This window comes from Dasypus novemcinctus, chromosome X (genome assembly GCF_030445035.2).
Source record: "Dasypus novemcinctus isolate mDasNov1 chromosome X, mDasNov1.1.hap2, whole genome shotgun sequence".
Classification (NCBI taxonomy): Eukaryota; Metazoa; Chordata; class Mammalia; order Cingulata; family Dasypodidae; genus Dasypus; species Dasypus novemcinctus.
The window spans coordinates 68,763,403-68,778,815 of record NC_080704.1 but is presented as its reverse complement, the minus strand read 5'-3'; the positions used below and the strand labels follow the sequence as shown (position 1 = coordinate 68,778,815).

Below are 15,413 nucleotides of genomic sequence, written 5' to 3'. Positions count from 1 at the left end.
GTAAGCACCACAATGTAAGCACAGATGTCACCTTGTTTGAAAGCTATTGTCTTAGACTCTGTATATCACTTTAAGTAAATAGGATGTGAATAGGGTGTAAGAGTATTGCTGTGGAAGGGAAAAGGTTTTGTGGTGGATGTGTGGGAGTGCTGATATTATGTATATGAATTACTGTGGTCTAGGGCTCTTGTTAAGAGAAGTTCAATAATTAGGGGGAAAAAAAAAAGAAAAAGATAGGATGTAGATTTTTTCCCAAGTCAACACGTATTCTATATCTAAACTTTAAACCCATCGCTATATGCCATTTTGCTAGTAAGGGATCCTGACATTATATTGGGCTTCAATTTTCAGGAAGTTCTGGATCACAGAGTTGTTCAACAATGGCAATGGAGGAATACGGTATAGGATACTATTGACAGGTGATATATGGCTGACAGGGAGCTATACAGGACATATGTCCAGGGTCCATGGTAATGTTTGGATATACTCATAGTGGCAACAATTAAAAACTACAGATGGGGGGTACTGGGTTCCTGGCCGGTGGTGTTCTGTCGTGGTTCCTAGGGGATCAGTGACAGTCTCCCAAGTGCAGCGGCAAGGACCGGGAAGCAAAGAGGGTCCAACAGTGAGCCCCTGACGCTAATGACTATGCTTGTGAGCTGATATGCCTGAAATAAGAACAAGGCCTAGAGCAGCATTGTGCCTGGGAGTTTCCTCCTGACAGCCTTCATGTTGCTCAAATGTGGCCAGTCTCGAAGCCAAACTCAGCATGTAAATGCAATGCCTTCCCCCCAGCGTGGGACATGACACCCAGGGATGAGCCTCCCTGGCACCAAGGGATCACTATCAACTACCAACTGATGATGCAACTGGAGAATGACCTTGAATGGAAGGTTCAATGCAGATCAGCAGAATATCCCGGTCTACATAAAGTAACATGACTTTAAAATGCTGTTTGACCTAATCTAAGGGGGAAATGGAAAGGAGAAATGAGTTTATATGGCTACGAGTCTCTAAAAAAGAGTCTGGAGGCTGGCAGAAGGATTGCCCTTATGCACAACTGAGCAGAGTCTAAGAGAGAGATAAAGTAGATACAACCCCCAGATATTGGTTCCTTTGAGGGCTAAAGAGGCCCATGGGTGCTATGGTCATGGCAGATTGGATTAACTGCCATGTCAGATGGCCCTTCTTTGGAGCTGGTGTTTATGTGTGATGAATCTGGACTCAGATGGGATCTCTCTTCTTAAGACTTTCATACTACTGTGCTGGAGTTGTAGTTGGTGTCGGGGCTTAAGAAATATTTGGGGGATCTGAATCTCTGGACTGACAATGTGATAGCCAGTCCCTGAGCCTCAACAGACTCCAGCACCTACAATCTGATTTATTGGACTCACCTCACTCAGCTAAGATGGAGTTGAAGAAGGACAACCACCACACCACGGAGCCTAGAGTGCGTACAACTGAAAGCGAGAGGATTGGATCCAGTATTCATGAGGAATCTGAGCCTCCTCTTGACATAGAGGTGCAATGGACACAACCAATCCAATGCCCACAGAGAAAAGGTGGCATTGGAGTGGGAAAAGTGGACATGGTGGCTAATGGGTATGGGGAATGGCAGAAAGAGACGATATGTGGAGGTGTCTTAGGGACTTGGAGCTGCCCTGGATGGTGCTTCAGGGGCAATCACCAGACATTATAAATCCTCACAGGGCCCACTGGATGGAATGGGGGAGAGTATGGGCCATGATGTGGACCATTGACCATGAGGTGCAGAGGTGCCCAGAGACGTACTTACCAAATGCAATGGATGTGTCATGATGATGGGAATGAGTGTTGCTGGGGGGGAGTGGTGGGGTGGGGGTGGTGGGGTTGAAGGGGTCCTCATATATATATTTTTAATGTAATACTTTTACAAAATCAATAAAAAATACAATGGAATATTATACAGATGTAAAAAGGAATAAAGTTTTGATATATACTTCAACAAGAATGAAATTTGAAAACATGTTAAATGAAATAAGCCAGACATAAAAGTATTAATATGATTCCAATTATAAAAAATATCTAAAATAAATTAATTGAGACAGAAAGTAGTTTGGAGGTCAGCAGGGGATAGGACTAGGGAGGAATGGGAAGTTATTGCTTAATAGGTAAAGGGTTTTTGGTTGGGGTCATAAAAGGTATCATAACATTGGTAATATAATTAATATCACTAAAATGTATACTTAAAATAGCTAAAATGGGAAATTTTATAATATATATTATGACATACACACACACATATATATACAGCATAAATTAAAAAAAGAAAGGAAGGGCAGCTTAGGAACTTACTGAATGTGGTAGGGCACACAGTACTAGGATTCAGCACCCCATATATAGTGAAGTCTTTATAGAGAGGGTTCTTGAAGTCTTGCTTCCTCTGAACCAAGAAAGGCCACACTGAATGGGTTTTCTCATAGACACTGTTAGAAAAAGAACAAGGTAAAAAATTAAAAGCAGCAAACAAGCAATCTAACAGTCCTGTTGACCTTGATAATTGACCAAATAAGGATCCTGACTCAACAGAGTGGGATAAGATAGAACAAAAACATAAGTGGCAATGAGTTTTGATAGAGTAATGAATTTTCTGGGTTTCAATTTATTTCTCTTTAAAAGGAGTAAGAGGTTAGAAAGAGTTCCATGTTGGAAAACAGGTACTTCTATGCTGAGTGTCTGCTGAGAAGCAGCTGTTTAATCTTGGTAACGCTATCTCTAAGGTCTCTTCCACACCTAGGAATCTATGAACAGATGATCTTTTCAGTTTAAAAAAATTCTGGGATTAAAAAAAATCTTAAAAAATATGGTAAATTAAAAGAAGTCTGAGAAAGTGAATTTCTGACTGTTCTATATTTCATTTTATTTAAAGCCAGCTTCTCTTCCCCTCAGAAGGCAGAGGACAGTGAAAGACAATTGAAAATTTGTACTAGCAATATTAATGAGTTATCCTAGGTGGGCAGGTAAAGATTGTGATATTTATATAGGAAGACTGATTTTTATATCTTAGTTAAGACCAGGGGAAGCTTTTTTCATGCAGCAAGTAAAGCCCCTTAGTCAACAACCCCCATATCCTGAGTTCCATTGGTCCTCAGTGAGAGTTGCTGTGTAACCACATGTGAGGACATTTGTGCACAATATGTTGAAGAAAGCTCAAAGAGGAGTAGTATGAGTGGCAGGAAGTAAATCTGTGGTCTCCTAACTTACAATCTTCAGTCATTTCATTGGGGCCAAAGGCTCTGCATTATCCATTTTCTCACCTGTTGTTGGCTATCAACAGGAAAAAAAGGAACTTGTGCAAGTAAGTTAACTAATATTTATTATTTACTATGTGTCAAACATTGTTCCAGACTTTTACACAAAATACCTCATTAAATTTTAGCAACAAAACTCAGTGAGGTGTTTTATCCCTAAATTATTAATGAGAAAATGAGACTCAAAAAATTGCCATTTGCTAAATTTCACATAGCTAGTAGGTTGCAGAACCAAAGTTTGAACCAAGATCTGTCTGATTCTAAAGCCCATGCTTTTCCTTTCATTCAGCTTTTGAACTTTTACATGCAGGTTCAAATTTGTGTCTGAAATGTGCCCTAGATATATTAGGCTCATTTTATGAAGGAGAAAAAAGAATATGGAAAAGATTTTAATTGCTTATGGAGGCAAGTCAGAGAGGGAATTTGAAGGAAGGGAGAAAGGTCTAGCTGCAAAAGAAAGAGACATACATAGAAGCTACCAACGAAGTACAAATTTTGCAGCAGGAAGACTCATCAGTTATATGAGTTGACAAGGAAATGGAATCAGAGAGGTAATGTCATTCAGGCCACATCATAAAGGGGACTAAGAACTTGGGCTAGCTGTTAACTCAACCAAAAGGCCAAGAGCTGTAAAGTGAAAGAGGAGTGTGTTTTATATCTTTTTCTCTGTCTCCAAAGTAAGGAGGTGCTTTATCTCATTAACCTCAAACAGAATTTATATTTTGTGTATTGTGGGGACTTTAGAGATTAATTCAGGAGTAAAATTTCAACTGCTTACAGGAGCTGAGCAAAAAACATTAGAATTGGGCTGAGTATAAACTGTAGGGAAAGGTGAGAACTGTAGCAAAGAAGAATGAGATTTCCTCATCCAAATGGAGCAGCTGCTATTCAGTTCTAGCAGTTTATTACCTTGAGAAAATGTGGTCCAGCATTGCCAGATTCCTGATTTTTCAGGAGAATATCTTGGCACAGTGGCTTTCTATTTAGGGGAAAATCTTAACTGGATTTTTATGGAAAATCTTCTGATATTTATAGGTTGGCAACTAATTCACATTTTAAAAAATACTCCACAAATGAAACAAAACATGAGTGCTAAGCTGCATTTGGTACATAAGCTGCTACTTTGTGATTTTTGATAAAAATAATAAAGGACTAGAGATAATGAATTGTCACAACTACACAAAAATTGATTCTTCACAAAGCCCTTGCACATCTATTATCTCATGGTTCCTCATATTTGCTCTGAAAGATAGGTCTTATCCTTTATTTATAAATGAGGAATCTGAAGTTCTGAGAGATCTTCATGCTTTATGCTTCAAAAATTATTTTTATTGTCATCATATCCTCCCATTTCTTGAACTTTTCTCCCAATTTCAGTGTGGTGGATACATTCCTTTTGCATTGAACACCTTCCCTACTAGTGTTTTCTCACAAAGTGAATTCACCTCAGCTCTTCCTGATCCTTCTGGCAGTTTCCAAGGAAGTTCCCATACTGACAGGTGAAAACATGGTCATGGATCTCCAGCAGGAAATTTTCATTAAATTCAAAGGCACAGGAAAACTCTTCCAATAACTTCCAGATACAGCCCAGGAATTGGGTGAAGATAGGGTATACTTCTTTAAAGTCCCCATTCAGATGGCCACACCTGATAGAGGCAAATAAAAGTAAAGAATGACACAGGTTAGCATCAGAGATTTTGCTGTTTAGGAAAGACTATAACAAGGTCACCTTTTGTCTGTGTTGGCATCAGCAAGCAAATACCTCATGACAAAATGCCAGCCAGAATCTCAAAGCCAGTTAATTCTAGCAGATCTCTTAGCCACCAGTTTCCTTCACTAGCATCATTTTCATTCATTTCATGGTAGTTATTAATTTCTTTTGAGATTTCCTCCTTGACCCACTGTTTTTCTAAGAGTGTGCTGTTTAATTTCCATATCTGGGTGTGAAATCTGGGCCTCTGGCCCTTGCAGATTTCCAGCTTCATGCCAATGTGGTCAGAGAAATTATTTTGTATGATGTCGATCTTTCTGAATTCATTGAGACTTTCTTTGTGGCCCAGCATATGATCTATCTTGGAGAATGATGCATGTGCAGTTGAGAAAAATGCATATCCTGCTGTGTTCAGGTGTAATGCTATGTATATGTCTATTAGGTCCACCTCCTCTAATATACTGTTCAAAGTTTTTGTTTCTTTATTGATTCTCTTTTGAGATGTTCTGTCCAAAGTTGGTAGTGGTGTATTAAAGTCCCCCACTTTAATTGTAGAGGCATATATTCTTTCACTTAGTTTTTCCAGTGTTTCCCTCACGTATTTGGAGGCGCCCTTGTTAGAGGCATAAATATTTATGATTGTTTGGTCTTCTTGAAAGGTTATCCTGTTCACTAATACGTAGTGTTTATCTTTGTCTCTCACAATTGTTTTGCATTTAACGTCTATTCTGTCTGATATTATTCTGTCTGATATTAATATAGCTACTCCTGCCCTTTTTGGGTTATTGTTTGCTTGTAAGATTGTTTTCCAGCCATTCATTTTCAACCTCTTTGAATCCCTGGGTCTAAGATGTGTTTCTTGTAGACAGCATATAGATGGGTCATATTTCCTTATCCAATCTTCCAATCTGAATCTTTTGACAGGTGAGTTTAATCCATTGACATTCAGTGTTATTATTTTGAAGGAATTATTTACGTTAGCCATATTTTCTTTGGACTTGTGATTGTCATATTTTGTTTGTTTTTTTCCTTCTCTTTTTATCTTTTTTGTTGCCCTTACCCTCTCCTCCAACTCTGCCTCTCCTGTTTTTTTCTTTCTTCTTGCAGAACTCCCTTTAGTATTTCTTGAAGGGCAGGGTTCTTGTTGGCATACTCTCTTAGTTTCTGTTTATCTGTGAATATTTTGAATTGTCCACCATTTTTTAATGCTAGCTTAGCTTGATAGAGTATTCTTGGTTTGAAATTCTTTATTTTAGTACCTTGACTGTGTCATACCACTGCCTTCTTGCCTCCATGTTTTCAGATGAGAAATCAGCACTTAATTTTATGGAGCCTCCTTTGTATGTGATGGTTCTCTTTTCTCTTGCTGCTTGTAGAATTTTCTCTTTGTCTTGAGCATTGGATAATTTGACAAGTATAGGTCTTGTGGTGGGCCTGTTGGGATTTATGGTGTTTGGGGTGTGTTGTGCTTCCTGGACATGTACACCCATCTCCCTCCGTACATTTGGGAATTTTCCAGCCATTATTTCCTCCAACAACCCTTCTCTACCCTTTCCATTCTCTACTCCTTCTGGGATGCCTATAATGCATATGTTCGTGCATTTTGCATTGGCATTCAGGTCCCTAAGTCTGATTTGGATTTTTTCTGTCTTTTTTTGATCAGTTCTAGTATCTGTTTGATTTCAGATGTACTGTCCTCCATGTCACTAATTCTCTCCTCTGCCTCTTCTAATCTGCTGTTATTTGCTGAGGGTGTGTTTTTGATTTCTTGAATTGTGCTGTTCATCACAATCATATCCATTATCTTTTTGTGTATCATTTCAATTTCTTCTGTATTCTTTCCAAGTGTTTTCTTCATATTCTTAATCTCTTCCTTTACTTCATTAAATTGGTCACTAATATGTGTTTTGAGAGCTTTAAATACTTGTTTGATGTCCTGCTCCTCTCCCTGTTTTTAGTTGTTCTTTGGATTGGGCCATATTTTCCCGATTATTGGTTTGGTTTGTAATTTTTTGTTGCTGTCTGTTCAACATTTATCTTGATGGGTTGAATTAGTTCCTTAGCTTCTTTGTCTAGCCTTGAGGTTTAATTAGCTGTTGTTTTTGCATAAGTGTTATGTCTTCTCTTTGTCTGTTTTTCTTATTTTATTTTCTTTTTGCTGGCTAAGTTCACTTTAAAGGAAAATGTTAGGTCCAGGGAAAGCAAAATGAGTAAGAAAAGAAAATGTATAAAGTAGTATTGATAATAAATGTTAACAGAGGAACCATGTGAGATCTAGGAGAATGGATATTAGACTCACATAGGATGTGTAGAGTTACAACAGTAAGTAGAGTACCTATAATGAGACAGTCAAGTGAATATGGGAAATCAGTATGAATTAGAAGCCAGTATTTTCATGAGAGAGGGAAAGGGAAAAGAAAGACAGTAATATAAAAAGTGAATAAATGACAGAAAACAGAAAAAAGTATTAGAAATAAATGTCAGACAGTTTGGGGGCCAAAGAAAGGGAGGTGGAATGTAAGAGAAACAATAGATGATAGAGTATAGAAAGATGTAGAGGAAAGGGGAAAGTGTTGGTGGGCAAAATAGGTGCACACAGAAAAGAGGAAATGGAGGATGAGGAAGCACAGCAAATGTGAAGCACCCCCTGCATCACCCATTATATAAAAATAAATAAAATAAAAAAGAAGAGAAAGGAAGAAAAAGAAAAAAAGGGAGGGCAGACAAAAAAGAGGGGGAAGCAAGCAAGAAAAAAGAAAAAAACCTAAAGAAAAGAAAAAGGGCCTTGGGTGGAAAAGAGGGGAAAAAACCAGGAAACAATGCAGCAATAAGCACAACAACAACAACAAAAAAACAAGTTGCAAGCTAGGAATCCTCTTTGCAGTTAAATAAAATGCTTAGGGATCTGACATTCCCCCTTTCTCCCTTTCTCACTTCCCTCTCTCCCAGGGCAGCAGGAAAGTTGCATGAAGTGTCCAGTAGGAGATTCAAGAGGGTCCTTGTTAAACCAACTCAACACAGAAGACATGACTCTTTATTTCCAGTGAGAGAGTGCCTACACCTCACCAGAAACCCCAAATATGCTATTGTAAGCTTGGAAAGCACGTCCTACTGTCCCTCCCCCTTAGGCGTGCTTGGGGAGTGCTAATTGATTTTTTGACTCCACCTTCTCCTAGACCAAGTTTCCTATCCCAGGACGTTTAGGTAAATTGGGCTTTTTCAGCAGACTCACCTCTCCTTTATTCCCAGTCTCTCCCCAAGCCAGGTGGTATTCTCCGCCAAGCTCAAAATAAAAAGTGGAGGGCTAGGATAATCACAGACCTCAGGCAGACCTCAGGGTGCACTGGATTTGGGAATGGGAAGTCTGGGATATTGTGAACTCAAGGTATCTGAGTCTGTGGAGCATAGTATACGGGGCTTTAGGGAACAGGGACCTGGGAACCACGCATCTGGTAAACAGGGTTTGGGAATACCATAGCACCACCAACAGTTTTCAGGGATTGCCACAGCCACCAGCCTTAGGGGGAATGATCCCTCCCACAACTTCTGACCTCTGTGTCAGAAACCCAAAATTCTACCTCTTGCAAGCACCTCTTCTGTCACTGTCTCACCAGATCGATGTCCAGACACCTCCTGCCCTGCAAGCCCCTGAAACAGCCCACTCTGGCAGGACTCTGACCCTATCAGCCACTTCTTTGCAGGAAAGATTATGAGGAGCACTCACTCAGATGCCATCTTGCCCCACCTCCCTCATTGCATTTGGTGAATACATTTTGGAGCACTGCTGAACCATATGGATAACCAGAATAAATTATTTTAAAATTAGAGAAGTTGTAGGTTTTCCAAAAAATCAGTTAAAAACTGAAGTGTTCCCATTCATCCATTATTGACTCCTCACACTAGTACCTTTGTTACAAATTATGAAAGAATATTAAAATTGCACTGTTAACTGTAATCCATGGTTTACATGAGGTGTATTTTTTTTCCTCATATACTAGTCAATGAACAACACTCTGTATTAGTGTGGTACACCTGTCATAATTTATGAAAGAGCATTTTTATACCAGTCCATAATTTACAACAAGATTCACAGTGTTATACAGTCCCATGTCTTATCCTTTAATTCTAGTAACATATACATGACCCAGAACCTCCTCCTCAACCACGTTTACCTATACAGTTCAGTACTTTCAACCACACTCACAATAATGAACCAATATCACCACGATCCATTTCCAAAACTCTACAATTAATTCAAACAGAAAATTGGCACAAATCAAGCATCAACTTTCACCCTCCACCTCCAACCCAGCCTCTGGCAACCAACATTCCAGACTCTAACTTCATGAGTTTCATTAATCAAATTATTTCATATCAGTAAGATCATATAATATTTGTACTTTTGTGTCAGCTTATTTCACTCAGCATAATGTTTTAAAAGTTCATGTTGTTACATGAACCAGAACTTCATTTCTTTTTATGACTGAATATTCTATGGAAATACCATGTTTTGCTTATCCATTCACCAGTTGATAAACACTTGATCTACTTCAATCTTTTAGCAATTGTGAATAATGCCACCATGAACACTGGTGTGTAATTGTCTGTTCGTGTGCCTGCTTCCAGTACTTCATTATATACCTAGAAGCGGGGTTATCAGATCATGTGTCAGTTCTCTATTTAGCTTCCTGAGGAACAGCCAAACTATATTCCATAGTGGCTGTACCATTCTACATTCCCACCAGCCATAAATAAGTGCTATTATTTCCCCACATCCTTTTCAACATTTGTAGTTTTCTGTTTTGTTAATCATGGTCAGTCTAGTAGGTGTGAAATGATATCCCATTGTGGTTTTGATTTGCATTTCCCTAATGCCTAGTGATGTTGAACATCTTTTAATGTATTTTTTTTTTAGCCATTTGTATATTCCCTTTGGAGAAATGCCTACTCAAGTATTTTGCCCATGTCTTAATTTGGTTGTCTTTTTATTATTGAGTTGTAGGATTTCTTAATATATTCTAGATATTAAGCCCTTATTGGATAAGTGTTTTCCAAATATTTTCTCCCATTGAGTTAGTTGCCTTTTCACATCTGAAATAAAGTCCTTTGATGTGCAGAAGTTTTTAATTTTGATGAGAGGACATCTATCTATTTTTTCTTTAGTTGCTTATGCTTTGGACAGTGGTCTAAGAAACCATTACCTAAAACAAGATAATGAAGATGCTTCCCTACATTTTATTCTAGTTTTATAGTACTGATTCTTATATTTCAGCCTTTAATCCACTTTGAATTAAATTTTGTATATGGTGTGAGATGGGGGTCCTCTTTCATTCTTTTGCATATGGAAATCCAGTTCTGCCAGTTTCATTTTTTGAAAAGACTATTTTATCCTAATTGAGTGGACTTGGAGGCTTTGTCAAAAATAAATTGGCTACAGTTCCAGGATGATGGCATTGGAGAAGGCAGGCAGGGCTTAACACTCTCATAAAAACAATGGAGAAAGAGTCAAAAGCTGCCTGAGGAATCTGCTTTGGGGGTCAGCAGACCAGGGCTATGCTATACAATTCCCAGAAGGTTGAGGGACAGAGAGATGAAGAACCCAAAAGAACAAATGTGAGATACCAAACACCTGTGGTGGTGGTGGACAAGAAGGACTCCCCTCTCCCACCCCATGATATAAGACAGGGTAAAACCCCTGGATCACTGCAGCCAACTGAGATGGGAAGAGACATCTCCCTTCTTTTCAGCCGTTACAAGGAAAAGAGGGGGTTTGGGGGGGCTTCTCTTCTGCACATTTTGTCAGCAAATTCTGCTTGGTATCAGTTCTGGTCAGACCAAAACACAGGAAAGCAGAGACTGAAATACCTCCATGGAAATGTGCATCAATGAGCACCATTCCTGGCTGGTCTGGAAAATGCATGAACACAAACTGCTTTTGGGTCTCTCTGTATCCTAACAACTAGGAGAAAATCTTTGCCCATTAATGAGTCCTTGTCTGATTTTGATAACTTAAGCTGGGCAATTTTAAAGACTTAGAATAAATGGGGGAAGCAGACTTGGCCTAGCAGTTAGGGCATCCGTCTACCACATGGGAGGTCCGTGTTTCCAACCCCAGGCCTCCTTGACCCGTGTGGAGCTGGCCCATGCACAGTGCTGATGCATGAAAGGAGTGCCCTGCCACGCAGTGGTGTCCCCCATGTAGGGGAGCCCCACACACAAGGAGTGTGCCCCATAAGGAGAGCTGCCCAGTGTGAAAGAAAGTGCAGCCTGTCCAGGAATGGTGCCGCACACGAGGAGAGCTGACACAACAAGGTGACGCAACAAAAAGAGACACAGATTCCTGTGCCACTGACAACAACAGAAGCGGACAAAGAAGACACAGCAAATAGACACAGAGAACAGACAACCAGGGTGGGGGGAGGGGAAAGAAATAAATCTTAAAAAAAAAAAGTCCAAGGTGGAATACCAGTACATCCACTTTAGTCCATATTTTAATCCCCATTCTTGAGGATTCTGGGGTGGTGATGTCCACTCCACCTCAAATTGAGAGGGGGCCTCAATCCCATATGGCTGATGGGTGGGATTCTCTTGCTTGCAGTTGTAGAGACTCTTGGTTCCTTGGTATGGGGTGGTCCATCCTCACCTCCTTGTTAGTTGTCCTGAGTGAGTCCAGTGAGCTGGAGATTAAGTGTTGCAACTTCGCTGAGGTTCAGGGCCCATCTGGCACATGGACAACCCAAAGATTCAAGTCTCTTGGAGGTACTCCTATCAACTCCAGCACCAACTATAGGTTCAAATAGAAGGGACAGAAGGGTCATGTGTAGAGAAGTCACAACTGAGTTCAACTGTGTCACACTCAGGAGCACAACCTCCGAAGTAGGGCCCACTGCCAAGGCATTAAACTCCAGAGCTATCTGCCATGACTGTAGGATCTGGGTGTCTCCAGAGTCCTCAGGAGCCCCACTATTTGGGGGTAGTATTTACTTTGGCAGTCTATGAGACCCTGATGAGACATGCACAAGAAATTACCTCTGGGATGGTCTCCTTACTCACTTTGAGGTCTCTTAGCCATATAAACTCATTTGTCTTTATATTTTCCCACATTTATTCAAGGTCTTTTCCCAGTTGTGTTGCTAGTTGGTGCTTGGTAGTAATCCCTCAATGTCAGGGAGACTCATCCTTGGGGGTCATGTCCCATGCTAGGGGGAAGGTGATGCATTTATATTCTGAGTTTTACTTAGAGAGAGGCCACATTTGAGCTACATGGAAGCTCTCAGGAGGTAACTCTTAGGCATCCTACAGTACTAGGCTAAGTGCAGTTTCAAGAGCAAAACTCATAAGCATAATTGTCAATATCAAGGGTCCATCAGTGGACCATCCTCCTTCACTAGTCATTGCTCTGCACTTGGGGGTTTGTTGTTGTTCCACTAGAGAATGTGGCAGAGCTCCCCAGGATGGGAATTTGATATTCTTTCAGCTAGTGTGTGAATCTTACCCACTGTGACAATGCCCCATGAACATCTGAACACATTTATATACCTTATATATATTTCCATGTGAACTTCCTCCCATGTATCCCCCATTACTGACATCCCACACCAATGATCCTCCCCTGCCACAGTTGTAACCCTTCTGTGATCCAAAACTTCTTAAAAAATGAAGCCAAAAAATATCACCAAATACAATTAATAGGAAAATGAAATAATGCGGCGGCTTGCTCGGTCGGTAGAGGTGGGGTCTGGCTGCAGACGAGGGGTCGGTCCAGCTCTGGACGAGGGGTTGGTCCCACTTGGGACGAGGGGTCGGTCCCGCTTGGGACGAGGGGTCGGTCCGGCAGCAGACAAGGGATCGGTCTCACAAGGGGTTGCGCGGTTCGGCTGACGGGGTCGCCCGGCGAAGCCGGCGACGAAGGGGTCGCCTGGAGAAGCAGGTGACGAAGGGGTCGCCCGGAGAAGCAGGCGACGAACTGGGGACAAGGGAGGCCAGACCCTTGTCGGGGGCTCTCAGGACTGGAGGGCGCACGGCAGAAGAACTACCGCGGAGACAAGGTAAACACGCAAGTCCACTTTACTGAGGGAGAGGCAACAGTTTTATAGGGGCTGGGGAAGGCTGATTGGTCGAAGCCACGCCCTGTTCTGATTGGTTGCCGGCGAAAGGTCAGTGGGCGGTACTGGATGGGGGAGGGGTGGTGGTTAGGGATTGGCTGTCGCTGTTGCTGGGGGAAGGGGCAGGGTTTAGGGATTGGTGGCTGCTGTTGCTGGGGTGGAGGGCAGACTTGAGTTTCCCGCCCACGCCTGACTGTTGCTGCTGTCGGGGGAAGGGAAAAGGGCGGGCTGGATTTTTCCGCCCACGCCTGGCTGTTGCTGCTGTCGGGGGAGGGGAAAAGGGCAGACTGGAATTTTCCGCCCTGCGCCTGCACAGGGAGAAAGAAGAAGAAGGGTGCCGCCCCACAGGCATCGTGTGGCGCCATCCGGGAGGAGGGGCGGCCGCGGAAGCATGGCCGCCGAGAAGGGGAGACCCGAGGGCACTCTGCGCCCATGCCGAGCTTCCTTCAGGGGTGGCGGTGAGTCCGACCAGCCACCCTATTATGGGGGCAGCGGCTTGGCCTGCCGCGGCTGCTCCCCCGCCAGGCCAGCAAACCACACTTCAGCCTGAGGGGTGACCGCATTTCCCCCTTCTTTTCAAATAAAGACCAGGATGGCAGCAGCAACAAGTAGCTGAGGCCCAAGAGGCAGTAAGCAATGAGGGAAGCGGGGCTGAAGAGGGAGGTGAGTATGACGGGGATATAAATGTACAATTTAGGGGGTGGTATCTTGCCGTTGCAATTAAGGGTGGCCAATGTCCAATTCTTGTTGATCTCGGCGGCTATAAGGTCCATCTGCTTGTTAAAAGTCCAGGATGACAGCGCGTTACAGGTAGTTGATCTCTTCTTGGCGGCGAAGAGTGGTAGAGGCAGACTGTGTGATGGTCTGGAGGATCGCAGCGGTGAGGACAAGTCGCGTCAGGGCACCAGCGACGGTGGTGGCGGCAGCGTCGGGAGTGGTGGAGACGTAGGCGAGGACAATAAGAAGGCCAAAGTCTTCACGGGCACGCGAGAGGCCGATGTTAATGGGGTGGGCCGACATGGGGCGGCCCAATCTGCAACGCAGTAGGGGTTCAAGCGGAAAAAGGAGGGGGGCGGGGGACAAGAAAGGACGCTTTGGATGGCTGAGAAGAGGAGTGAGGTCAAGACAGGAGGAAGCTCCGCAGAAGTATGGGGAGGCAAGAGCAGAAGCGTTATTGGATGCTAGAAAGCAGGCCGCGGGCCGGGGAAAGCGGGTTGCGGGCCGTTTAGCAGGGCTGGAGCTGCTTGAGAGCGATGGCGGCATGGGGGGCCGTGGTTACAATCTTCTGGGGGTGGTAGCGGCTAGACAGATGGCGGAAAATATTATCAAGAAAGCAAAGGTTATGAGGAAGAAATAGAGTATTAAAGGCTGTGGGGGAAGTGAGAAGATCATTTAGAGGATAGGGTTGAGAATGGTATGTTTAAGACAGAAGCTTTGTGGTTTGTAGGAGACTGCTTTATAAACGAAGGAGAATGAGGGCAGTAAATATAGTAACGATAGATAGGAAGATGACAGTGAGGAGGAGTCTTTAAGGTTCCAATCGTCCGGCGCAACAGTGGCTAGGCCGATAGCGAGGGGTGTTACTAAATAGACAATGGCTGCAAAGACAAAATCATCTTCTGTTTCCTTAAGAATAACTTTTCTTTAAATACTTAGTAGCATGCAATATTAGAAACTGTTTCCTAAAAGCAAGTTGGCAGGGGCGCTTGGTTGCTGTTAATCTTTCCTGTTATAAAATTACCTTTTATTATTATCATCAATTCAGTTTTATATATATATATATATAAGAATGACCTTTTGGAATTAGCCATTTAATACCTTAATGTAAACTATTGAAGATAAATTTTATCTCTACAGAGCACATTCCCTTACGTAAAGTTATCACAATACCTTTTACACTTGCCGCATGCAAATTAAGTTTCAAGAGTTTATGAAAAATTAGCCATCCTACTTTAGGACAAAATACGTCTTTTTGCAAAACTTATTACATTTCCGTTAGCCTTTTTATCAAACTTTTAACCTTTTTAATATTCATATAAGTTTTACATTCTTTATATTATCCTGTGAAGAAAAATAAGTTATTCATTTTAATCTAGGCAAGAACAACTTTTTATGAAGACGTACAGTTAATTTTGTTAATTAAGACTTACAATTTTTTTTAAAATTGTAGATATCTTATTAACATTTAAACTTATGTATTAATATAATAAACTTAAGTATTAATATAAGCACTTATTTAATTTTTGGCCATTTGAATAGAGCTCTTTTAAAGATTTCTAGTAATTTATATTTACCATCCGGAGGTAT

General features: G+C 41.7%; 1 protein-coding gene across 1 annotated transcript in view; it reads right to left on the bottom strand.

The window, feature by feature from the left end:
* Positions 1–4,731: 4,731 nt before the first annotated feature.
* The window catches only part of MTMR8 (myotubularin related protein 8), a 107,810-nt gene continuing 97,128 nt past the window's right edge, over positions 4,732–15,413 (bottom strand). The window contains 2 exon segments of the mRNA XM_071212967.1: positions 4,732–4,936; positions 9,551–9,642. Coding sequence (XP_071069068.1) covers positions 4,732–4,936; positions 9,551–9,642 — 297 coding nt within the window.